This window comes from Balaenoptera musculus, chromosome 11 (assembly GCF_009873245.2).
Source record: "Balaenoptera musculus isolate JJ_BM4_2016_0621 chromosome 11, mBalMus1.pri.v3, whole genome shotgun sequence".
NCBI lineage: Eukaryota > Metazoa > Chordata > Mammalia > Artiodactyla > Balaenopteridae > Balaenoptera > Balaenoptera musculus.
The window spans coordinates 43,126,992-43,153,614 of NC_045795.1; the positions used below are offsets into that span (position 1 = coordinate 43,126,992).

Sequence of the window (26,623 nt, forward strand, 5' to 3'; positions counted from 1 at the left end):
ATGCTAATGCATATATATGGGATTTAAAAAAGCAGTACTGATGAACCTAGTGGCAGGGCAGGAATAAAGACGGAGACATAGAGAATGGACTTGAGGGCATGGGGAGGGGGAAGCGGAAGCTGGGATGAAGTGAGAGTAGCATTGACATATATACACTACCAAATGTAAAATGGATGGCTAGTGGGAAGCTGCTGCATAGTATAGGGAGATCAACTCGGTGCTTTGTGACGACCTACAGGGACGGGATAGGGAGAATATGAGGGAGGCTCAAGAGGGAGGGGATATGGGGATATATGTATATGTATAGCTGATTCACTTTGTTATGCAGCAGAAACTAACACAAGATTGTAAAGCGTTTATACTCCAATAAAGATGTGAAAAAAAAAGGTAAACAGTTTTGTTATAAGCCTTCTTGTATCGTTTCCTAGTTCAGATCTCCAGAAGTGTTTGCATACTGAATATTTAGAAAAGGAATCATTAGGTGGTAGAGTATGTGAATATTCTTTACACGATTAAGCTAGATTGTTTTCAAAATTATTTTAGCAACTTACACTCCTATTAGCAGCGTAATGATCTATATTCTCTCCCACATTCAGTATTAAAGCATTCCGTGATAAAATCTATTTGCCAATCTGGTGTGAAATGTTAACTCATTGTGGTCTCTGGTTTTTTATAAATGTTGTGAGGTTGAACATTGTTTCTTATATTACTTGGCCATAACTCTTTCTTTTTGGGGGAAATGCCAGTTAAAGCTTTTACTAATTTTCTATTAGATTGTTCCTATACTTTTTCTCAACAATTTTTTCAATTTGTATTGTCTTTAGAGTGTGTCTCATGTAATTCTAATAAGTAGGAACTTAAAATCTTCCACAAGGAAAGCTACTTTTCCTAGACCATCAAGAATGACACATGTGTCAATTTACACAGCTTTTTCAGGTCAAGCATCTTTCTAATTTCATTTTCTTTTTCACAAATAATATTAGAGTTAACCGGTTTAGCGCACTTATTTCCAAACAGGGGAAGCATTTGTCTTCCTGATTTGATTGTTTGGTCCTTTCCACATCTTTGTTAGGAGAGGTTTGAAAGGCAAAGTGAGAACACAGACTTCTTCAAAATGTTCATTCTAATTAAATATTCAGCAGACTCGGCTAAACTCTTCTGAATCAATTCCCACAATATCATGTAAGATACAGCACTTCCTAAGAGAACTGTTAGAAACCTAGAATAATAAAACAAAGAAAATACAGAACATATTTTAAAGACTTCTCCAGGCTCTGGAGGCAAAATTTGAGGCACTGATATTTAAAGTTAGTAAAAATTGAAATAAGAACAACCAGCACAGATTCAAGAAAGGTATCAGAAAAATAAAACCCGTATATTCTACTGTTATAAATAGTATTAACACATGGTACATGATTATATCTAATGATAAATAACACATCTTAACCCAATAATAGTATTGTTCACCTACAGAATAGTTACACTAATATTGCAACATCTAGAAAATTTTGGACTAGTATTCATACTGTTTCCTTGTAATATAAATTATTTGGTGTTAGTGTATACAGTTCTCTAGAAAACAAACTTTCTTACCAAGTAGGTCCTAATGCAGAAAAAAACTTCAGTTTTACAAACAGCAAATAGCTATATTTTAGCTCAAAATAAAGCTATGTAAACAAAAGAAATTTTAATAATATACAAAAAAACTTACAGCCAAAAAGTTCAGGCAGAATTGTATCTCGTTAAAGTTGAGAAATAGGGATGATGAAAAATCAATAGCACTTCGATAGAGTTTTTCAAAGTCTTTTCTTGGAGAGCCATTTCAATGTTCAGTAGTATTTTAAATGCCTCCCTTATGTCTCTCCTAAACCTTTAATGCTATCATTAAGGCTCTTCCCCCCCACCCCATTACACATATAGAATTGATAAAAGATAATGCACGACTTAAAAAAAATTTTTTATTGAAGTATAGTTGATTTATAATGTGATAATTTCTGCTGTACAGCAAAGTGACTCAGTTATACATATGCATACATTCTTTTTAATATTCTTTTCATTATGGTTTATCACAGGTTATTGAATATAGTTCCCTGTGCTATACAGGAGGACTTTGTTGTTTATCCATTCTATATATAATAGTTTGCATCTGCTAATCCCAAACTCCCAATCCATCCCTCTCCCTCCCCCACTCCCCCTTGGCAACCACCAGTCTGTTCTCTATGTCCCTGAGTCTGTTTCTGTTTTGTAGATAGGTTCATTTGTGGCAAAATGCATTACTTTTTAATTTGTTCTTTATTAAGGACTCATATGCATATAGCATTTATATCAATGACATTTTATACAAACAGTTCCCAGATATTTAGTTTCATCTATCTGTTTTATCTCACTGCCCTATTCACGTTCCAGAAGTTCCTTGGACTCTTTCAAATGCACAGCAAAAATTATTATGACAAAAGTTATATAAATATGTTTAGTACATTAATACTTACATTTTATTTTCTGCGTAAATTATAGGGAGTTCTAATTGACTTTTCTCAGTAAACAGAGATAAGGTGATTCATAAAGCCCCCTGGCAGATGGGAGCAGAACCATGATTGTCTTCATGTCAATACCTGTTTCTCACAGGTAGACCTCATCGTGAATGAGCTGTGGGTAAGAAAGTGAGGAAGGGTTGTCATTCACTGCAGTGTCATTCACTGTCATCTCTATCTGCAGTGGTGACCTCACTGATCATGTGGTTTTAAACACCATCACATGTTGATGACTTATGGATTTGTATGTCTGGCCAGGACCTCTTCTGTAATCTCAGGACGCCTGTTTCTAACGAGTCTCTGGACCTTTCCTTCAGAAATTAACATGTCCCAAATCAAACTCTCAACGACTTGGTGCAATCCAGCCTCGGCTGAAGCTCAGTAAGTGATCTCCCCTTCCTTCCCCTTATCCAGGCCATGTTCATAGGAGAAAGACCCTGGACTGCTCTTCCCAAAGATGCTACAGAAATCACTTCTCTTGTCTCTGTGCTCCCTTCTGTATTTTCTCTATAGGAATGAGGCAGTAGCACTTCCTGCCTTACAGAGGCTTTTTTCCTCCTATAATTGAGAAGTAATCATCCTGTGGGCCCCATTATGCTCCTTGTTTTATCCAGAGTAGAATTAGAGATTCCAGTTCAATACCGTGATGGGTAAGATCCTGAACTCACCTCCTCCCAGGGGCGCGCTGAATCTACAGCTATATAGGAACAATGTCCTCTGAAAAAGACCTAAAAACTGGTGAAGAGACCCCTTCACATGGGGCAAACGAGAGGGAAACCCCCCGGAAGGGAGTAGGAAAGGCTGGGACAGTCTCTCCGTGAATCCACCCCAGGCGCAGGGACCCGCAGTTGGCCGGGAGCTCACTCCCGGGCTTCCCCAGGAGCAAAGCATCCTTCCCCACAACCAGTACCTGAGAGAGGAGCCTGCAGAACATGGGCTTTAAAAACTAAGTGGTTCCTGCACGAAACCCATGGCCTGTCATGAGCTGAAGACGCCTCCTCCCGACTGCACAAGGCTTGCCGCCCAGCAGAGGCAGCCCTAGAAAACCGCCCGGGACTTGATGCAAGAGACCCCCATTTGCTCATTTTAAAGCACTGGTCTGAGGGCTGGGGACCGCTGAGACCCTCCAGGATGGAGGTCAGGGGGCACATCTTCCAGCTACCCCTCCCCCCTCTGCCTGGATTAGCCAGCAGGGGCCATCTCTCTCTCTTTTTTTTCTTTTAATTCTTTTCTTTTACCTTTTTTTCTCTGTTTTTCTTCCTTTTTTATTCTTTTTCTTTCTTTTTCTTCCTTTTTTCTTCTTCCTTTTACTTTTTTTCCCCTTTTTTCATTGAGGGCCGTCTTTGCACTCTGCCTCTGCCTCCATCCAATGGGCACCCCGTCCACATCCTCCAGAGGACCAGTATCTCCTATGTCTGGTGCCCCAGTTTTTACATCTGGTGACTGGTGTCTGTGGCTGCCACCCAGGGGATGCCCTTTGATCACCTGGCTCTGGAGGCCATGGGGGGCTTGCTTTCCTGGGTCCCAGGGGACAGTGACGATGGAGAGACAGTTCTTGGCTGGCTGCCATCCCAGGGCACTGCACAGACAACAGCCTGAGACATTGTCATCTTATCGTCGTAGCTGCAGCCTGAGGGGCAGGCTTCTAATGAAACACACATCTAAAGGCTGACAGTAAACATTTCCTGAGAACTCGGAGGGTGGGTACCAACTTTACATAGGCTGCCCTGCTTCAGAGCACCAGCATCTCTTGGAGGGGAGCTAGTATATGTCTGCTGCCCTGAATTTTGCAGCTGCCCCCAGGGGACATGTCTGCATCATCTGGCTCTGGTGCCCAGGGGGCCTTGTGTTCCTGAGTCCCACAGGGCTGTAACAATCAGGAGAGAGTTTTTGGCCAACTACCACCCCAGGGCACTGCACAGACAGCAGCCTGAAACACATCCCCAGCCTTTCTCTGAAAGAGGATGACTTGCTTGTCTTGGAGTTTAACCCGAGGGGCAAGCTTCAGGTTCAACACACATCTAGAGGCTACAGGGTGCCCTCAGTGAAGGTGGGCTGGTTAATGCCAGCTTTGCACTCTCCCTCTGCCTCAGTGCAGCTCACTTCCAGAAAGGAGCTTACACATTCCTATGGAGCCCCGATTTTTGCAACAGTTGTCAGGGGACACCTCTAGATCTCCTGACCCTGAGCAGGGTTTATGCTTCTGGTCCCACCGGACCTTGTATATTTGCATCACTTAAAAGCTGCTGCCTGAGGGTCAAACTGCCAATCAGCCTGAATTTAAGTGCTGACTGAGATCCTCCCCTTTAGAACACTGACTGTCTTGGCACACCTTCAACTATTGGGAGCTATTCAAGTAAAATAGGCTGCTTGGACAATCACAAAAGTTTGAGAGCTGGCCAAGAGCTAGGGCAGGGCTGAACAATGAGGTTCATCATCTTCTCAAGGCCAACCCTACAAGACTGAGAGAGGGGGGCTGTTTCACCTAATGCATAGAAACCAACACAGCAAGTCAAGCAAAATGAAGAAATAGAGGAATATGTTCCAAACAAAAGAACAAGATAAAACCTCAGGAAAAACAAACAAACAAAAACAAAAACCTTAATGAAATGGAGATTAGAATGGAATGCCCTAAAGTGAAAGATATTTGGGGGACATTCATTTAAAATAAGGAATCTCGGGGCTTCCCTGGCCATCCAGTGGTTAAGACTCCACGCTCCCACTGCAGAGGGCATGGGTTTGATCCCTGGTCAGGGACCTAAGAACCCTGATGCTGCTTGGTATGGTCAAAAAAAATTTTTAATAAAATAAATAAAATAAGGAATCTAGTCCCTTCTATCTCAATTTTGACAGTATTGTTTTTATGTTTGCTGTTTCCCATTAAAGTAATACATTAAGCTAGTCATTTCCAAATCATTTCTAGAACATCAGCTCCAAGAATATCTTTATGATAATTTTTAAGGAATTAATAAATGAGTGTATATGGTAAATTTCTTCATCTTACAATGTAGAAGGTTTTTCCAAATAGCTATAGTAGCCGGCATAATGGGAAACATGTCTCAGAAGCAAGAGGGCTGTGGTGGCTTATTAGAGGGATCAAACACATCTGGTTTGGTGTATTTGGTCTTTTTGAGGGAAGTAGCACATGAGAAGGGCCTCCAGGAATAGGTAGAATATCACCAGGCAGAACTGAGGGAGGGCATTCCCCGGGAATGAAAAAAATGTTATCAAGGTCAGGAAGCTGTGTTCACGTACTGGGGATACAAAAAGTACTTATTTATTTTGACTTAGTAATAACACTAGGAGGTTTGTATGAGATGAGATTCATTGGATCCATTATGTTCAATAGCCAAGATTTTTCAAATATTTTTCCTTTTTTTCACAACATCTTTGGAGAATTGCTTGTTCATTTCCTTATGCTTTATTTCATATCCTAAGTAGGACACCTTAGACAGGCTTACTGACATCAACAAGTGTTGTTGAGTATTGTAGACCTTCATCTCAAAGACAAGTAGTTTTCAAGTGACCAGTCTTAATAACATTAAGAAATAATATTATATGCCAAAGTAAAATCATTTTTTTGTTTATTAATTTTAAACAGGCAATTTTAAAAGCCATTCTAGAAACCATTTTATGAGAAGACTTGCCAAAAATTGAATAGGCAACAACAGTATGTCCTTTTTTTAAAATTTTGTGTTTTAATTACCATTTTATTTCTCTTACCTCATTTCCTAAAATAATTTGTTACAATTATCTAACCTTTTGTAGAAACTTCTAGCTTAAAAAAATACACAGTAATACACCATAATTTGAAGAATGGAGGAAACCAAAGTATAGTATGTGTTTCCCATACTTCTAAAGGAATTTAGTGGTGGATAAAAACCCAGAAAAACAATTATTAATCTAACAGTATGTCCTTATATTTAAAAGGAAGCGCTCTATCCCCACAGATGCAATCTTTCTAAAGGATGCACTCTGTTCATTATTTATTTGCATATCTCAAGAAAGACAAGGGAGAAATAAATTCTTCCAATATGCCCACATATTCTTGTCACCAAAGTGGTTCGAATTAGCAACCTTAGTTTTTGAAGTTGGGTGAAATGATCGATTTTCATACATTTTCCATATTTGCTGGAAAATAATGTGTATTCTTCAATGTTCTCTACATGTTAATTAATTAATGTTTGTTAAATGGGCATATTTGCTCTATCTTCACTGATCATTTTTCTCTTAATCTGTCAGTTAATGAGAGAGGTTTGCTCAAACCTCTCACTAAAAAGGTACGCTTTTAATTTCTCCTTGAAATTCTATCAATTTTTACTTTGTATGGCTCTGAAATGGAATCCTATGTCTTACATCAAAGCCTAGAAATGACAATAGTGATTACCAGTTTTATTGATATGTTTTGACCCTCATTTCCCTAGAAATGGCTTAATATGATTAATCCAGTTTTGCTGTTGTGGGTATTGCCTGATATATGTTTACCTTCATTTTACTTTCAACCTTCCTGTGTTTTTAAGTTTTAGGTGTGCCTCTTTTGAACAGAATGTGACTAGTTGTTGAAGTTAGTATTTTAAATCCAATCTGGTAATAGGGATCTTTTTAGTCCATTTACATTTAATACCATATGACCAAGTCAGATATAGTTCTATCATATTATTATATGCAATACTTCCTTTTTGCTATGTTTCTTTTTATCCTTTTCTCTTTTTTTATCTTGTTGAATTGATTACATTTTACCACATTGCAATTATTCCCTCTACTGGTTTAGAATAGATGTCAGCATACTACAGCCCATGGGCCAAATCCTACCCACAACCTGTTTTTGTAAATAAAGTTTTATTGGAACAGATGCACACATATTAGTGTACATATGGTGAATGGCTGCTTTCACACTGCAGTAGCAGAGGTGGGTAGTTGCAACAGAAACACAGAGCCTTAAATATTTATTATCACATTTTTTACCGAAAGAGTTTGCCAACCCTGGTTCAAAATATGCATTGTGTTCTGTAGTTAATAGTCTAACTTAATCATTATTAAGTAAAATACGAACATATATTTCTGACCATCCACCTTCCATAATACATTCTATAGTTGTACTGTATTTTGCTGTAGTTAACCCTATTGAATGCCATTTAACTATCTTGCTCTTATAAACCACAATTATTAGACATTTTTATCTTAATCTATCCCCATGTTTACTATTTTCTTGTTCATCATATTTGTATACATTTCCTTTGGGGGTTAGTTTTGGCTCTTCCTGAGGTAAACCTTTAGCAGTGGCTTTGCCATTGGTGGTAAATTCTCTCTCATTTTTCTTTGCCTGAGAATGTTTTTCTTTTGCCCTAATGTTTGAAATAGTTTTGCTGGGTAAAGAATTCCAAATGACAGCTATTTTTTCTGAGCAATTTGAGGATAGTGATTACCTGTTCACTGCCTTCCAAGTTGAGAAGCCAGCTTTGATTGAAAAGTCACATGTTTACCCCAAAATTGTTCCCAATTCTCTGGAATATAGATTAAATGGATGTTACTACTCAGTTTACTTTAAGTTCTTTTTGACTTTCTATCACTTTATCTGTATCAAAGCTGCCTTCCAGATAATTCCTTCAGATCTGTCTTTCAGCTCACTACTTTTCCCATAACATATCCCATAAAGTTTAAATTAAGTATTATATTTTTCTTTCCCAGAAGTTCTATGGGTTCATTTAAAAGATTTTGTATTCATGTTTTTATTCTCTCTTCTTTAAAACAATACATCTTTATAAGTATGTGAGTATATGTGTTTTATTTAAATAAATACACTTATTTATAAGTGTGTAGGTATTGTGTGTTTTAATGAAGAAAGTATAAAGATACATAAGTGAAGACATCTTAATTGGCCTGTGGCTCAAGGTAGAAAATTATTTTCCTAGTTTGGGCTTTTCCTATAGGTATCTGCAGGATGACAAGCACTGTAGTTTTTTTAGGTCGGTTCTATTGTATTTCACCATGTAGTCACAATGAGCTGGGAAGAAAACACTGACCACAACCCACTGAACCATCAGCGTAGGTCCTGTTTCCAGATGCTTAGTGAGGAGGCTATTTTTGCAGTGTTTCCTCTCTTACCCTCCTATATATAAGCCACAGGATTTGAGGCTGAATTGTGTCTCCCCATCCTCTCCCCACTGATTGGAGGCTAGCTGCCTCTGTAAAGTTGAAACTAAGATGCAAAGGTTAAAGTGCATGTTTTTAAAAGTCTGAAGTTTCTGTGTAATTTTAAAGACTGTATCTGATCCAGGTTCTCCTGTCTTTGAAATCCCCATCTTTCAAACAGCTTCTAACAAATATGGCAAGAGACTTGGAAGTGATTTTTGCAGAACCTTGGCTTTTTTAAAATTGCTAACTTGGATAGAGTGTCACTTTTCTGCATACATAAAAATAAATTCTAGCATTGATTGTTACTTTCCTACTTTTTCTCCAGTTATGATCTTAACCAAACTTGATAAAATTCAGATGTATAGATGTATACTTAGCGATGTATCCACTTTATCATCAAAGGCATCTTCACTTGTAACTTCAAAAAGTTCTGGCCACCCCCCAACACACACACACAAAAAAAACTGCAAAAGGAAAAACATAGAAAAGCAGGTAATCTGAGAGCAAGACTGTATGATCCATTGAGCAGTTGATTGAATGGTTATGAGACAGTGACCTGTGTTTGGGAATGAGGATTTCTTCTGCCTTGAATGGAGCTATAGAGTAAGCTAATCATTCACTGTAAATGTCTTGAGAAATGAAGTTTGCCAGACTGTACAGTAGCCAGTAGGCACTGGCTCAGACCTAATGATGGTGATACAAGGATTATAAAATGACAATTCTTTACTTGAGAAAAAAATAATTTTGCATTTTCTTTTTTGTGTTTTCTTTCTTCAATGCAGACAATTTATATTTGCCTTAGTTTTAAAGAACATGAGTATCTGTGATTGATGCCCTTCTAACTTCAAAAAGGATTAGGACCCCTTTACAAAGCAAAATACCTATAAAGGAGAAAAATTTAAAACATACAGACAAAGAAGCTAATACATAACTAGCTGAAAAGAACTGAAGAGTTTGGATCCTGTTAAAATAGGTCAAATTATTCTGATTTCTGGTAATAGCTTGAGTATTCAAAGTAATACTAAGAATTTACTATAATAGTTATTTGAGAATAATGTAACAGGCCATATGTGCACATATATGTGTATATATATACATACACACTATATATACATATATATATATATATATCTATAAATGTGAAAATACTAATGCTAAATATCTCCCTTTTTAAATGAAAGAGAATAAGTAAGGTAATTTCCCATCCTTATCATATTTTTGCTATTTTAAAAATTTCTTTGGGGAATTCCCTAACGGTCCAGTGGTTGGGACTCCATGCTTCCACTGCAGGGGGCACAAATTCTATCCCTGGTTGAGGAAATAAGATCCTGCAAGCCACATATCATGGCCAAAAAGAAAAAAGAAAAAAGAAAGAAAGAAAGAAAAAGGAAAAGAAAACAAAAACAAAAAAAGAAAAAATAAAAATTTCTTTGTTGTTTGAACAGATCAAGAAAATATTTAATTCATGGATGGTTGCTTTGCTCATTTAATAGTGAGTTATTTATCAACAGCACAAAAACTAGTTTTGGCAATTAAAAACATGTAATCCACAAACATTTTACATCTGATATGCTTATAGTCTCAATTTATGACATTTCGTATCCCTCTTAAAAAAAAAGAGCCAAATCAAGAAGCACAGTAAAAACTAGCATCACAAGTTTAATGCATTTTAAAACATAGAAATATATTTAAACAGCATATTTAAAGAATAATATAATAGACTTTCGTTTCTTATTCTTATAATGGTATACCATTAATTCAAAAATATATTACTTAATGTACCCCAAATAGAGTTATTATCAAATTTACTTTAAGATAAACTGTATTTTAAAACTACATTGCAATATTCCTGAATCACGAACAAACCCATAACATTTTTAAGCTATTTCTGATACAAATTTTACTTAAAAAGTCCAAAAGGGTGATTAATAAATGGTGCTTTATGAATATTTTAGATGAACTGTAAATAATCCTAGCCGTGGAGCCCACATAAATAGCAAGTTATCGACTAAATGTCATTCTTCCAAAAGTCAGTGGGTTAAAGACAAGCCTTAAAAGGCAGAGAGAGAAACAGGGAGAGAAAATAAATTAATTTCAGAGGGAAGAACACACATGCACATACACACAACAGAACCTTCCCATTTGGAATTACTTGTGCTTGGAGGAAGGTTTACAAAATCCCCCTCCAAAATAAGGTTTTCAATGAGCTCATTCTCCAAGATATGCAAAATGGATTTCAGCTGTTCTTTCAAAATGGCAATTCTGTCAAAGCCTTTCTGGGATTTGGGGTAATTTCCTCCAGTTGAGTTTCAGTGCTTTTACCCTAAATAAAATCCCTTGCATCCCATCAATCAGCAAACTCAGTTACAAAATAGAGCTACAGAAAATGGCTCTGTCGGCCTCTTTGCTCAGGTATATTTTATGCATGTGGTGACTCTTGTCTGTGGGGAGGGTAGGGGAGCACATGTAAATGTTTCTTTATTTTGGACTGTTTTTAAATCTGAAAAAAAGTCTGCAGCAGTAGTGTTCTAGATAATAGGCAGACATGATTTATTTGAGGTAAGAAGGTTGTACTATGCTTTTTTAGTGTTAACTTGGAAAGTTATGAACACAGGCTCAAGTCTGTCTCCACAGAATTCCTGAAGCTTTGAGCTCTTTGAAAAATTTACAACCCACGAGCCAAGAGGGAACGCTTTCCTACAGTTACACCAATTCTGTTCAAGCAAATAGTTATAACAATTATGCGCAACCTTTCAGCTTCTGTGTTCTGCCTCCCATTTATTTATTCAAATCCAGTTCAACATTTCACTTTATCTAACGAAGCAGAAACTCTCAAAGAAAAATTGTGTTCCTCCAAGAATTTTTGTTTGGGGTGGTTATTTTGTTAAGTTTTATTTCTAAATAAATATCCTATCAGAGTTTTCATTGGCACAGCCTAACCAAATGCATTCAGTTTCCTTCAACAATACTTAAAAGTCAAAGGAGTTCTGTCTAATTTCAGAAAATTATATAAAAAGTGTAATACATTAAAAAATGTTGAAATGGAATTGGACTCAGCATATCCTATTGAAAGTTAGACTGGGAGATCTATTGCATAATGCAGTGACCTATAAAATACATTTTATTGAAAAGGCATCCACAAAGGAGAATATATACCTTTAAATAAATAAAAGTGACTATATACATGATATTGTACATAGGTTAGAGAGATGAAATGAGCCAGACTAATTTTATGAAGTTCCCCTTTTATCTGAAAGGATACTTTTTATTGTAGTCATAAACCTTAATACAGACCTTTTTCTTATTACCATTATTATCTAATATTAGTGGCAGCCACACGAACGCACTACCATATTTCTGTATTTTTTCAAAATGACATTGGAGCTGTCATCAAAGTACAACACAGAGATGGCGTTTAATTTGGTTGGCGCGCAGCAAGGCTTTGGTACATGGTCAGGAAACATCAGATGAACCTGGGGGGGAAAAACATTTTGTTCTTTAAGAATTAAGATAGACATTTTGTCTGCAGCTTGAAAGTAATATTCTCGTTTTATCACTGACTATCAGCACCCCCTTAAGCTACCTCCCTTTCTTCTGTTTATGTTCCATGGCAGGGTGGGGTAGGGCTGGTAGTGAAGGATGTATTCTTAAGTATTAACACCTAGACTCGACCCACCAGTTCTAATTACATGTTGGCACTTTAAAAAATATTCTACCAAGGAAGGAAAACTCCCTCTATGGAATATTCAGTGGAAATTTTCCTGGGGGAAAGAACATGGCAACTAGCACTGGGTTGGTTTTGGTTAAAACGACCACTTCTATTTACTTCATGAGAAATACAGAAGTTCTAAATGCAAAATCAATGAAGCCATACCACTGCACTGTAGAAAGATGTGAATCTAAGAATTACTTTTGAAAGGATAACTAAACAATAAATCAATTAAAAGCTGTGCCAATTCTTCATTTTCCATGGTAAAGGAAGCATACAAATCACAGCAAAATAAATTCCAGGTAAAATCCAATACTTGCTTTAAAGCAATGATTTCAACTATTCTCCCCATAATTTTTTATCAAATTGGCCAGATTGTAACATCCTTTGACTTGCTTTCTCCCTAGACAAGTGCCAAAAAGCAGGCTAAGCTAAAGCAGAAGCAAGGAGCCTAGATATTTAAAAATTAAATATCCATCTTCCCCACCAAAGCCTGAAAAGGTAGCTATATATGGACAGTGAAATGCTTAAGTAAAGGGTTTGTTCTCACTTTGATCAGACTGGCAGGTTTGCCTCTGATGTTCAATAATCAAGGAAGGAGCCAGAACACTACCCCATTTCCCACCCACCTCTGCCGCCCCCGGCCCTTCCCCCAGAGGAGTTTATGGGAAGTCCCACTGCAGAGTCCTTAGGGATCTACAAAGAGAAAATACAGCTCTTAGAGTCTTGGCTGCACAACCTCCTGGCTGAAATGATATAGGAGCCCTGCTTATGGACAGACACAGCAGGAAAAATGAGGTGATCGGACACGGATGTGAAATTTCCTAAGACCTCACAAAACTGCAAGCTGGATGGTTTCTCCCAATTTCAGATGCAGCCTGCAACCCTCCTCGGCTTTATCGTCTTCAACTCTCACACCCGTGATGGATAACCCCCTGCTTCAAGGACCGCCTCACCAAGCCATCACTCTGAAAAAATGGGATTGTTCTTCAATCATTTCTCAAACATATTTGTCACAAACCTGCTCTCCTTTAACAACAAACACGTCTGTCTTCTTGTTTCATGTCCTTCACAGGACAAACGTAGAGAGTGTACAATGCCAGGGGGAATAAAAAAAAAAAAACAAACCCACCAAACTTCCCACATCCCTTAAAGTTCTGGGATGACTTTATGCTCCACATCCCAGGACAGTGATACAGACCAGGGTCCTGTTCCAAGTCTGTGTCAGAGTTTTAAAAAATGTTTGTTTTTAGACGCTGCCTTCTAGACTACAGTCCTAAGAGCTGACAGTATATAATTATATATTTTTTAAAAAAGAAAAAAAGAGAGAGATGGGGGGTATTTGACAAAGAGTTTTTTCGATACATAAGCATTGTATAGCCTGAGGGAACTTGGATGCATATCTAAGGAAACACAGAAAGCTCTCTAAGGCATTGACAGTACAAAGAGCCTAACTGCTGGGAAATTAAGTGGCATTTCTCTATAGGCTAATAGTGGCTGTTCTGCTGCAACTGGACAGAAAGACAGTGACCAGGGCTCTTCCTTTCAGGTGTGAGACAGCAGCGTTCCTCTCTCTGCGATTGGTTTTCAGATGACTCACATTTCAGAATGTGAATTCTTATACAGAAGAAGAGAAGGCTGGACTCCACAGACATTCTTTTCCTGGAGGAAGTTTGAATACAATATACCCTTCCTTGTATCACATACCTGCTACTTGCTCCCCATCCCCCAGTAATGATATCCTATATCAAGAAGTGCTTATATTTATAGATAGCAAAGATGAAGGAATATGAGAATTTAAAATACCCCCAGGAATTTACTCTATTTTGCATATGGCAACTTTATTGGTCAAGAATCAATAAAAAGAAGAATATTTCTATGGCATTGGCAACATCAAAGCAAGCATGAGCGAACCTGCTGGCTGGAATTTAGACTCTGGTTCTTCACTTTAGACAGTGAAATAAGAGCCATAGCAAACTAAGGTTTTCTTTAAATCAATATAAATTTTGTTATCAAGGAGGAAATAAGAGTTTCTCCCTAGATGTATGGGTTTTCTGGGTATGATATATCAAAGAAATCTAGGGTGGAAAAATCAGTGTTGGGGAAGGATAAACATGAGCAAATTGTTTTCCATTCATTATTAAAAGCAACCTGATAATTTTATGTGATGTATTCTGAAATAAATGCATATCTTCAAACTTGGGGGGAAAATAATATTATAATGACTACCTTTAAAAATATATATTTGTTTTATTTCTCTATTTCCTCTCTAATCCAAAGTTATTTCTAAAAGTTTTTGACAATATCTATACTATACTTGCCATAGATATGTATCTTTGGTGTCTAAGCTATCCTGTAGTACCTTGAGGTCAGAAAGGATGCCAGCAAAGCATCAAGTCAAATGATTTAATCTGTCAATGTATATGTACAGTTCTTTATTCATAAGGAAACTGGGATGTTATTTCCATCAGCTTTAAATTGTAAATTAATTGTGAAAAAAGGTAACCTTCTGAAGAGTTAACTCCTCACAAATTCTAATAGTTACTCTTTCTGTTGCTCATAAACAAGCCTCATCCACAAGACAGATGTTCTTCTAATAGCTCCTGCTCTCCTACTGCATCCACCAAGTAAACTCCCACTCCCATCATTGTCTTGATTCTAAAATAATGTGTTCCCTTCCTTCTGTCCTAATTACTTTTAGTTGAAATGTTCCTATGAACCCAAACTTTAATGTGGGATCACATCACATAGGCTATGCATCTTCTAGAAGCCTCTCCCTCTGAAGTCTTCCAGAGGCTGACCTCCCCTCACCCCACATATCAAGTCACACACCGTAAGGCAGGCATGTCAGACTCTCAAGGGTTTTCATGAGCTCATTAGATACAGTACGACCATTTAGAGATGGTGAAATAAACATTTCATTATCTTTTTCACAAAAATAAGTCTAGATTATTAGAGATTAAGTCACTGTTATATTCCTAAGTGTGGAAGGGACAAAAGGAAGGCTAATTTCCACCTTAAAGATTATAAAGAAAAAAAGTATCAAAAAATAGAAACCAGTCTTCTACTTATACTCTATAATACATTGAAGAGCTTCCATAATACCAAAGTATGTTATAGAACATTCTTAAATAATGAGAGAAAAAACCCTCAGATGAAATTCAGTATGACTGTCATTCAATGCTTTGCAATGACTGCTAATGAATTGTTAGGTTAGAAAACAGTGCCTGTGCGGTTAGTCATATTGTCTAGTGAAGAAATCAGTGCACCAATGACCACTTTATGTGATAACTCCAGTTTTTCCTCGCTGAATCCTTCCCCATTCTGGAATCAGAATTATTCTTTAGGCCAGCCTGAATTTCCTGACTATATCCACAATTGTTACTTTGCACAATCATTTACTTTAGGAGTTTGAGAAGAGAAGAAAATGCATTTTCTAACTATAAATGGATGTTTTCCTTTGAAATAACTTATAGGAAGTTTGCATCATAATCCACTTCCATCCTGCAAAAAAAGAAAGCATACCAGAGTCTGTGAACTATGGCATGGTTGGTGGCATTCATATGGGCATTGAGTGGAAAAGAACATTCTCCATCACAATAAAATGCAGCATATCCTTCTGGCGCTATAATCCAGTCCTAAATGCACAAGAAGAGAAGAAGAAATAATATTACCAAAATAAAAACACAGAAAACAATTCTTAAAGAATACTCAAATATAATTAATATAATATAATATAATCTGGATCGGTTTCTCTTTCTTGGTCAACAATTACTCTAATAGGACAGCCTCCCCCAAGCCCTTAATTTATGGTTAAGTTAAAGTTTACAACAAAAGTATAAATATTTTCACAAGAAATTGTCCTCTGTAATTCTCCCAAGAGGTCACTATGTAAGATATTCATAGCCTGTATTAACTCATGTATTCATGAATAAAGCCTTAATCATGAAATAGTATTCTAAATATTGTTTAAACAGGAAATGATGAACTCTGGAAAGTTCAAGTGAACCAGAAAGGAAAAGAAGAATAAACTTAATTGAGATAATTCTCATTACTTCTTACTAACTCATTCTGCTTTAGAAGCTTGACAAGCTCCTAAGCTGTAAGATTTGTTCCTTGTCCTATTTTTCTTTCCATTCATGTGTTAACTTTATAGTCTCTTTAAAAGAAATGAATTGGAGAAAATTCCTGAGCACTGTATGTGAAAAATTTTAGGAAGCTAAAAAGTTGGCACTTATAATGGTGGCCCTGATTTTTTTTCCAGAGATGTAAAACTTGTCACAGATGTAAAATTATTGAACAATGCATGTAGAAGGTTTATCATAAATTTGAAAATGCTTACTTGTTCATATTATTTCTCAATATAATAGCTCATATTCTGAGGATCCAATGTAATGGAATAATGTAATCTAAGCAATCCAATTTAAACTATTTCAACAGAGAACCATTAAAAATTATTTTGGTTAAATCCTCCTTCTCACCCTGTTTGTGAAGCAGATGTAAAAGAAAGTAATAAGATTTTTAAGTACAAGAAAAAATTTTTTTTCTGCAGATCTACCTTATGACAGAGACATAGTCAAGGATTCTATTTCTTATACCAATAGTTTCGGACCATAGGAGGCAAATGGAAATTGCTTGAGTTAATCTGAAAAATGGGTATTAAAATGAAAATTTGGGGATATTTAAAGAACAGGATTTTTTTTTTTCACTCTCTAAGGGTATATTTCTTCTTCAGCGTAATTTTTTTTTTTTTAACCATAAACTCTGTTATATTTCAATGGTGAAAGGATAATGGAGAAATAAAAATGATGTGGATAATCAATATACTGAATAGTCACGTCAAAAATAATTTGTTACTGTATAGGAAAAATTACTGACAAAGATTCCGAGTAATTCAGGATTGATAATAAAGCAGAAAAGAAGCAACCAAGTTGGTTGACCATTCTTACCTGCCATCCCAGATCCCGGAAACTCACGTAGAGTTCATGTTTCTTACAGGCTTGTTTTTGTTCACTTGTGTTATAGTCTGAAGATAAAAATCAGATTTTCAACAAACGGCAGTCTGTCAGGTATACTAATATTTCTTTTGTGAGTTCACTGATAAAATCAAAAGGAGGCTGTATTTGAAGTTGTGAAACATGAATTTGAATCTCAAAGTGAAAGCCACTTACTAGCCATGTGAACTCTCAAGCAAGTCCCTAGCCTTGAATGTTTTCTTCTGTAAAATGAAGACACACCAATTACCTTGAGAAGTTTCAACAAGGATCAGGTTGTATCCTTTGTGTGGTGATGGTGAACAGCCTGATAACTGGCACTCAATGAATGCCTCTTTCATTAATTCACTCAAACTACAGTGGTGCTTACTATATTCATGTATATTAATATTCAAACAACACTTTGTTTTATGCTTCCATGAGACAGACACTGGGAGAGGACCAACTGGGATGCTACAGAGTTGATTTTATCTTAATAAATATCTCAAACTCAGGATACCCAAAGTGGAGCTTCTGATTGCCTCCCCCCTCACCCCCAAACTAGTTCCACCTATAGAGGACTAATAGCAACTTCCCAGGCAAAACAAACAAACACAAAAACTGGAGTCAAAACATACTCATTTTATCTCTCACCTCCACATCCAATCTGTCAGGAAATCCTTACACATTTCACCTTCAAATACATTCAAAATTCATCCACCCTCACCACCTCCATGATGGGTTCTGGTCCAAACCAGCACCATCTCTCTCCTGAATTACTGCCACATCCTCACTGCTATTCCTCCTGCTCTGCCCTGCCCCAACCCACCCCCATATCAAAGCAGCCAAGAGTCAGCTCAATTATGTCACGCTCCAGCAAAAAGTCCCACCGTGGTTCCCATATCAGGCCATGTCGTCTCCTTGCTGTTTTGCACACAGGTCCGCTTTCTCCCACCTTAGGGTCTTCAATCTCACTCCACCCCCCTTCCCTGCAATGCTCTTCCCCTGGATATCTACTTATCTAAGTCTCAGAGCTTCTTCAGTCCTTCGCTTAAGCATCATCTTGTCAAAAAGGCCTTCACTGACTACCCTATTTCAGATCCCAACTCCCACTCCAATATTTCTCTCCCCCCTTGCTCTGATTTTTTTTTATCCATTTTGCTGATCATCTCTTAATATACTACGCCATTTACTTGTTTATCATGTACTTTGGTTCTTGCCTGTTTCCTCCTTCTAGAATGTCAGCTCCCCAAGGGTAAAAATCTTGTTTGGTCCCATTTGGTGCTCTGATATACCCCAAATCTCAGGAACAGGGCCTGGCACACAGTAGGTACTCAATAAATATTTGAGGAATCGAAGAATGAATTCCTCAGGATATTCCAGAAATGACTTGTAGCAAAGAAAATACATGATTTCCAGGACTTATTTTGGAATACAATCTGAAAAACCCATAACCTTTGATAACTGATTAAAGGAATTAAGAATAGAGAATCCCCAATTGCATCTGGAATAAAGTAAAACACTGCAGAAACACAGAACATCACAGAAAATCTCTCTATATTATTGTCTCTGGGGTTTATTCATACTTTATATAAATTATATTCAAAAAGCTAACCCATTTTAATTATTTCTAACACAAAAAAATGAAACAGGAAAAAATTTAGGGTGATGAGAGCCACAAAATAATTTATTTTCAAAGAAGACAGCTAATGTTTTCATGTAGGAATAAATGCTACTTTCACTCTGACAGTTGTCTCTTGTAAATCAATGTAGCAGTTCACTATGAAGAGCAGCCTGTCTTAAGGCTGTCACCTTCCAGTTTAATTATCCTCAACCTCTAAGAAAATGTAGGCACATCAAAGATCCAAGAGGCCTGTCTTAACGGGCCCTGTCGTCTGCCTTTCACAGTGACTTCAACTAATTATTTATTTAATGTGAGTCTAGAAAACAAGATGATGATTAAATTTGAACACAGAGACTCTTTTACTTCTAGATCGGAGTTATTCCTGTGTGCAATTACCTTCATTAAAACACATTAAATATATAGATAATGACAGAAAATGGAGAAAAGGGAATTTATTTGAAACTTAGCATTCTTCTTCTTTGGGTAAACTTTTCTCTTAATTGAAATAGCAAAAGGAGTTAAGTTTGTCCAGGCAATAAGCAAGGGTACTGTAATAATAAGTATAATACCATGAAATGGATAAGTTTGAACCCTGCATCATTTTTAGGGAAAAGGAATAACTAATCCTGGTATTAGTTTGACTTCATAAAGTTCTTGATATTTAGAATTTTTAAAAAATAAAGTCAGCTATGCATTAGACCAGGGACCAGCAAACGTTTTCTTGAAAAGGACAGATAGTATATGTTTCAGGCTACAAGGTCCCCCCTCTCAGTGACTCAACTCTGCCCCAGTAGCATAATAGCTGCCGTAGATAGTATGTGAATGGACGGATACGGCTATATTCCAATAAAATTTTGCTTATGGATCCTAAAATTTCAATTTCATATAATTTCTGAGTGAAACAAAGTATTATTCTATTTCGAGTCTTTTTCACACATCTAAAAATGTAAAAACCATTGTTAGCAATTGGGCGGTACAAAAACAGGCGATGGCTGGATTTGACTCTTAGGCCTTACTTTGCCGAACCCTGCGTCAGACAATCATGGGAATATTTATTCATTTATCCTTGTCTTAATGAAAGGCATGGAATGTGAATAAAGACCTTATAGCCAATAACACATTCAAGTATATCTGAAAAGCCATAAACTATGTCTAAGGTTATTTGAATTCCATGTTTATAAAAAAAGAAAGAAAGTCAAACTCAAAAGTCAAAATAGATCTGTTCCATCTATGCAGCTTTTCATGCAGGCTCAGTGATGTATATAATGTAACATCACATAAAGGTAACGAGCAATAAATTTATAACCGAATCTCATTCCAAGAGTCTGATTTCATAGAGCATTAGGACCATATGCTTAGTATGTCAGAAATAAAAATGAATGGATACTGAATAAACGTTGTACCCAAACCAGCAAAGTCTGCAGTTAGGTTTACTAAATGGTTGGCAGAATAACCTGTGGGAGGAAAGGCAAAGAAATTAGATTTATATCTTTAAAAAATAGTGATTGGCAGCCCTTCAAATATGAAAATGAGATGGACATGATGCTGCTGTTGACAAACCTGTGTAGAAATGAAGAGTCACACCAGAAACTACTAAACGTTCTGGAGCCAGAGCCAACACTAGAAAAGCATGCTAACATTCCTCAACCACAAGGCAGGTATCGCAGACACGTATTTCCCTGTTTTGCCTCTTAATGGTAATAATATTGGGAAACTAGTTCCAAAATATTGAAAATATTGTTAAATACTTTATGCCAATTTGTTTATGATCAATTTCTGGAAACAATGCAAATTTATTTATATTTTTACAAGCTATATTTTTTTCTTCCAGTTTTATTGAGATGTAATTGACATACAGCACCGTACAACTTTAAGGTGTGCAGCGTAATGGTTTGACTCACATACATCATGAAATGATGATCACAGTAAGTTTAGTGACATCCATCATCTCACATAGATACAAAATCAAAGAAATAGAAACTTGTTTTCCTTGTGATGAGAACTCTTAGGATTTACTCACCTAACAACTTTCTTATATAACGTACAGCAGTGTTAATCATATTCATCATGCTGTACATTACATCTCTAGGACTTATTTATCTTATAAATGGGAGTTTGTACTTTTTGATTGCCTTCATCCAGTTCCCCTTCATCCCCCAATAATGCAAATTTAATCTTTGTCTTAGTTTGATTTTTCTTAATTTTTGATTATTTTGTCATAGAAAACAATTAAATACGTGATTTAAAAAAATCCTGAGATCTACATACGGTTAGGGCTTCAATGGTCTGTCCAGTAGTCCCTGAAGAAACAACCAAATAAAGAAACACATGCTAAACTAGCTATGAAGGGCACAAAGGAAATAACTCCAAAAAACTCCATATACCAGTATGGGTTTCTTTTTTCTTTAAAATCAAGCATTAGTGTCTTTAAGGAATAAAATGTAGGTGAATCTGTAAAAGAGAAGAAAAAAATCCAAAATAGAATTTAACATTTAAATACATCAACAGCTTAAGCCAAATATGATGAGATACTGTGTTTCAAAGCAAAGGAGGAGATGCCAACATTCTCTTACTTAATTCCTAGAGGGAGATAACAGATGGACGTCAGCACCCATTGCTTCAGGATGTTCATTAATTCATAGAAAATGAAAATGACAAATGAATGAAGGTATCAGAGGTAAAATAGCAGGAATGGTGCTACTGTAGACTGTTCAATAATGTAAATTTTGATATGGCCTTGGGGATAGAGAAATTCATGATAAATCCCAAACAAATAGCAATCCCCCCCAAAGATGAGGGATTTCAAATGCCACTCCTACCCTCGCTTAATCCCCATCTCCCACATCCAGTGAATTACTCACCCAAATTTACGTATGACCCAGTAGGAATTACTGTTATTTATTTATGTAGGGATAATTGTGTTTGTCTATGTATGAATGTGTGACACAGAACAGACACCACAACATAATAACTGTCTGGTGTGTTTGCTTAACTCTGCTTAGCAAAGCCTCTCTGTGGATGATGCAACAAACATTCTTACCTTAGAGCTCATTGACATAAAAACCCATCCACAAATGTGAGTCTCCAAATGCCTACCAGACATCTATGCGTGAAAGTTTCCCAGAGGCCTCCGACTCACTATTTTTGCTTCTGACCTCATACTCCTTCCATTCCTTCTACTTGGTTAACAGGATTACCAGTCATCTAGTGGCCCAAGACAGAAAATTGAGTACGTTTCTCAATTTTCTTTCTTTTTCCCTCCTACCCTGCGTTAAATCCATCCCCAACCCCCTTTAACCAACCCACCTCTAGCCTAGTTAATCTAGCAGAAGCCCTTTGCACTCTTGGTCACCTCACACTCCCCCAACATCCTCTTTGGGAATTTGGTCCTAGGATAACTCTTCACCCCTGTCTCCTCCTTCCTCTCTGACCTTAAGTCTTTTGCCTAGTTTATGGAACTCCTTTTACTCCTTTGTCTATACTAAAGTGCTGATGATCCCACTGGGGGCTCCATCCTTGACGTTTCTCTCTTACCCTGGTTTCCATGGCAGCATCAAGTCCTGTGCTTCATCTAACCATTGGGGCTCATAGCTGCGTCTTTTTCCTACACCTTCCACTTACTCTTGACACGCCCATTTCCAGAGTGCTGCTGGCTCCATTCCACATATTTTGGTTTCTACTTCCTCTCTCTCCAATCTATAATCTTCACTGCTTGGGGTATGGGACTAGACTTTTAATCATATTTTGATGTTCAGTTTTACCCCTTGGCATCCCATCCATCATTTTGTTGCCAAATTGAACTTTTTAAAATGTGTATCTGATTGTGACACTCCTTTTTTCCCAACTGCCTGCACAGAAGCATCATAGTTCCTGACCATCACACACTTACGCTTTACGACTTGGTCCCTGCATGACTTTCTAGCTGACATCACACTGCTCTCGCACAAGAATACCTGCACACCCAGCAATTGGACACTGGTACGTGGTTCTATAACTGTGCACATAAGTCTGAAATAGCTTCACCCACCCCTCCATTTCTGGAAAATGTCTATTCTTTCTCATATGAGTCGCACTCTATCCTTACTTCTCCCACACTACCTTGTACCTACTCTAGTAGAATTATCTCCCGATTAGTACTAGCGGGCATGTCTTTCCCATTGTCTATGGGAGTGCTTTTTAAGAAGCAAAATTCTTATGCTACCCATCTTTCATGAGCATATAGTTAATACTGTACTTGTCACATTGTGGGTGCTTATTTAACACTGAATAAATATTTTACAATAAACCATGCCCAGATAAATTATCTCTCTAGAATTCTCTCTAGATAGAAATTTGACAATAAGTGACCAGGGGTATGGATACTGATTAGAGAAAGAGGATTTCTAGTCTTCTCTGATGTAAAAGTCTGAACTCTTTAGGTACCAGTTCTAAAAAACCAAACCTTAATTTGATAAATAATAATGATAATACCTAAACCTGAATGAGCAAGTACCGCTGTTCTCCGTTCTTTACACATATTAAATAACTCATTTAATCCTCACGATTCATGTAATTTTACCTTATGAGGCAGGTATTATTAGCATTCCCACTTCACAGATGAAGAAACAGATGCAGAGAGACGTGGCATGTCTCTGAGATTACACAACTAGGAAGTAGTGGACAGGGTTAAATGACAGAATGATAGATAGATAAATGTACAGATGGATAGATAGATGAAAAAAATCTATCAAACTAGATCTAGGAACCAAAACAATTGTCGTCTGATAAGGGATTTTCAAAATTTTGCATATTCAGGGCACAGATACCAGCTTTTAGTGTTAATTACTGGAAAAACCATGTAGATTAAAACGATTCTCACACGTTCAGCTTTGCAGGATTTTCACTGTAGCATTGATTTTGAAAGCTCCAATTTAAAAACAACCAAAATTTCTTTTTAAGAGTGACGTGATTAAATAAACTCTGATACAAGCGTTATTGAATATATTGTAGCAGTTAAAAAAAAATGAAGTCACCATTTTGAAAGATGGCTGAAATATGTTGTTTAAAAGCACATAAGACCAACTATATGACGGCAAGAGTGAACCCTAAGGTAAACTATAGACGTTGGGTGATTGTGATGTGTCAGTGTAGGTTCATCTTTGGAAAGAAACGCACCATCCTGGTGAGTGATGTTGATAATGGGGGAGGTATGCATGTGTGGGGGCAGGGAGTACATGGGAAATCTCTGTACCTTCCTCTCAATCTTCTTGTGAACCTAAAACTGCTCTTAAAAAGTATGTAAAAATAAGAACCCTCCTGCTGTTGGTGGGAATGTAAATTGGTGCAGCCACTATGGAGAACAGTACGGAGGTTCCTTAAAAATCTAAAAATAGAACTACCATATGATCCAGCAATCCCACTCCTCAGCATATATCTGGAGAAAACTATAATTTGAAAAGATACATGCACCCCTATGTTCACAGCAGCACAGTTTACAATAGCCAAGACATGGAAGGAACCTAAATGTCCATCGACAGATGAATGGATAAAAAAGATGTGGTAAATATATACAATGGAACATTACTCAGCCATAAAAAAAGGAAATAATGCCATTTGCAGCAATATGGATGGACCTTCAGATTATCATACTAAATGAAGTAAGTCAGATAGAGAAAGACAAATATGATGTGATATCACTTACATGTGGAATCTAATAAAAATGATACAAATGAACTTCTGTACAAAACAAAAATAGACTCACAGATGTAGAAAACAAACTTACGGTTACCGAAGAGGATGGGGGGAAGAGAGAGAAATTAGGAGCTTGAGATTAAAATATACACACTACTATATATAAAATAAATAAACAATAAGGACATACTGTATAGCACAGGGAATATGCAAGATATTCAATATCTTGCAATAACCTATAGTGGAAAAGAATCTGAGAAAGAATATATATATGTGTGTGTATATATATATATATATATATATATATATATATATATATACACACACACACATATAACACATAACAAAATATATTCTCCAAAAGCAATGTATATACGGAGGAAAAGATTTGGAAGTACATGTATCATGTTGATATCAGTGTATCAGTATAACCTATCTCAAAAGAATTAGGTGATCAGAGGAGAACTTTAGCTTTATTGAAGATTTGATTATTTTTAAATAATGAAAGTGTATATTAATTATATAAAACAGTCTAAACAAATAATCCCAATTAATTGTTCCTTCTAGTTTTAATATTTTTGTCCAAGAGGCATGATTTTACACTGTATCCATTAGGCAAGAGATAGTGCCTGTCAAAGAGTTGGGAGTTGCATACTGTCCCCATTTTATTTATTTATTTATTTATTTATTTATTTATTTGTGTATTTATTGGCTGCACCATGCACGCAGCATGAGGGATCCTAGTTCCCCAACCAGGGATCGAACCCATGCCCCTGCAGTGGAAGCACGGAGTCTTAACCACTGAACCGCCAGGGAAGCCCCAGAGTGTCCCCATTTTAATCCCTCGTCGAAAGACTTATCTTAAGAAATCACCATGGTGTCAGGCAGGGCACCAATGATTAGATTCACCTTCAAATATCCCTAGTACCAAGCTTGCAATAAGCACCTTTTCAAGCAGTTCTGCAGTGAACCAGGACTTGCCATGTGTCCTGTAAACTCTTAATGTTCTATATTTTTCAGCACTGATATAGTGCTTAAAACAGCATCTTGCTTTTGGTAGGTTCTTTAAAATCTTATCAGCTTGGTGCCTTTCCATCTTAAAGAGTGGCTCCCTTAACATTTAGCTATTGCCTAAATTTTCTTTCCCCCAAACCCAAGTTCAAATGAAAATCAACTGTGCTGGCTCATCGTGAAACAAGCAACATCTTTCACAAAGTGTCTGCTGAACTTTCTTGCCAAAAACCTGAAGAGGAACAAAGAGGGAGGGTTTCTGCAGAAAATCTGGGAGCAGTGGTTCTGTGCATAGACACCTGAAAAAGGAACTTAGTTTTTCCCATACAGGCAACACGTTAAGGTCTTCAACGTGTGTTTGTGAAGTTGCTATTTTGTGTTGCAACAAGAATGACCTGGGTTCTCCTGCACTGTTGGAGACTTTTAACATTTGAGGATATGCTTTGCAAAAAAAAAAAAAAAAAAAAAAAAATGCAACCAAGCAAACTTCTAATACCACTCTCTCCCTTCTTCCTCCTGGCCCCGTTCTTATTTATAGAGTCTTCACACAGTATTTTATTGTAAAAGCCTAGTAGTATTACAGCATTTACTATTTATATTTGGATAATTTTAAAATTTCACTGGCATTTCAAGTCTCCTAAGTATCAAATTTTATGTTTATATTAACCCCCTGTCTTTCGGATCAAATCCTATGAGACTTTTTCCCATCTGCTTGATTACTAATTATTGAAAGGTTAAGTCTCATACACACAAACCAGCTACTTTCTTTCTTCTTATTATCAAAATACGAACACGTTCCAAAACCATCTACTGCATATTTCACAGAAATGGGTGACAATGACACACTTTTTAAAAAGAAAATATTGGTCTATATTAGAATAATTTTGTACTCTAAATGGTGTTAGGAAACTGGTGAAATTTACGTGATTTCTGTGCCATGTGTTTTATTCATCTCTAGTTATAGAAGCAC

The 26,623-nt window shown here is 36.7% G+C and overlaps 1 protein-coding gene across 2 annotated transcripts in view; it reads right to left on the reverse strand.

Moving 5' to 3' along the window:
* Positions 1-10,178: 10,178 nt before the first annotated feature.
* Positions 10,179-26,623, reverse strand: part of BMP5 (bone morphogenetic protein 5) — a 118,371-nt gene continuing 101,926 nt past the window's right edge. Inside the window, exons 5-7 of one of the 2 annotated variants that reach the window (XM_036867737.1) lie at positions 17,325-17,401; positions 15,897-16,013; positions 10,179-12,139 (exon numbers count right to left, since the gene is read on the reverse strand). In XM_036867737.1, the coding sequence (XP_036723632.1) occupies positions 11,990-12,139; positions 15,897-16,013; positions 17,325-17,401 (344 nt within the window). In that variant the 3' untranslated portion in view covers positions 10,179-11,989. The remainder of the gene's footprint in view (positions 12,140-15,896; positions 16,014-17,324; positions 17,402-26,623) is intronic. The other variant, XM_036867736.1, reaches the window with a different exon arrangement.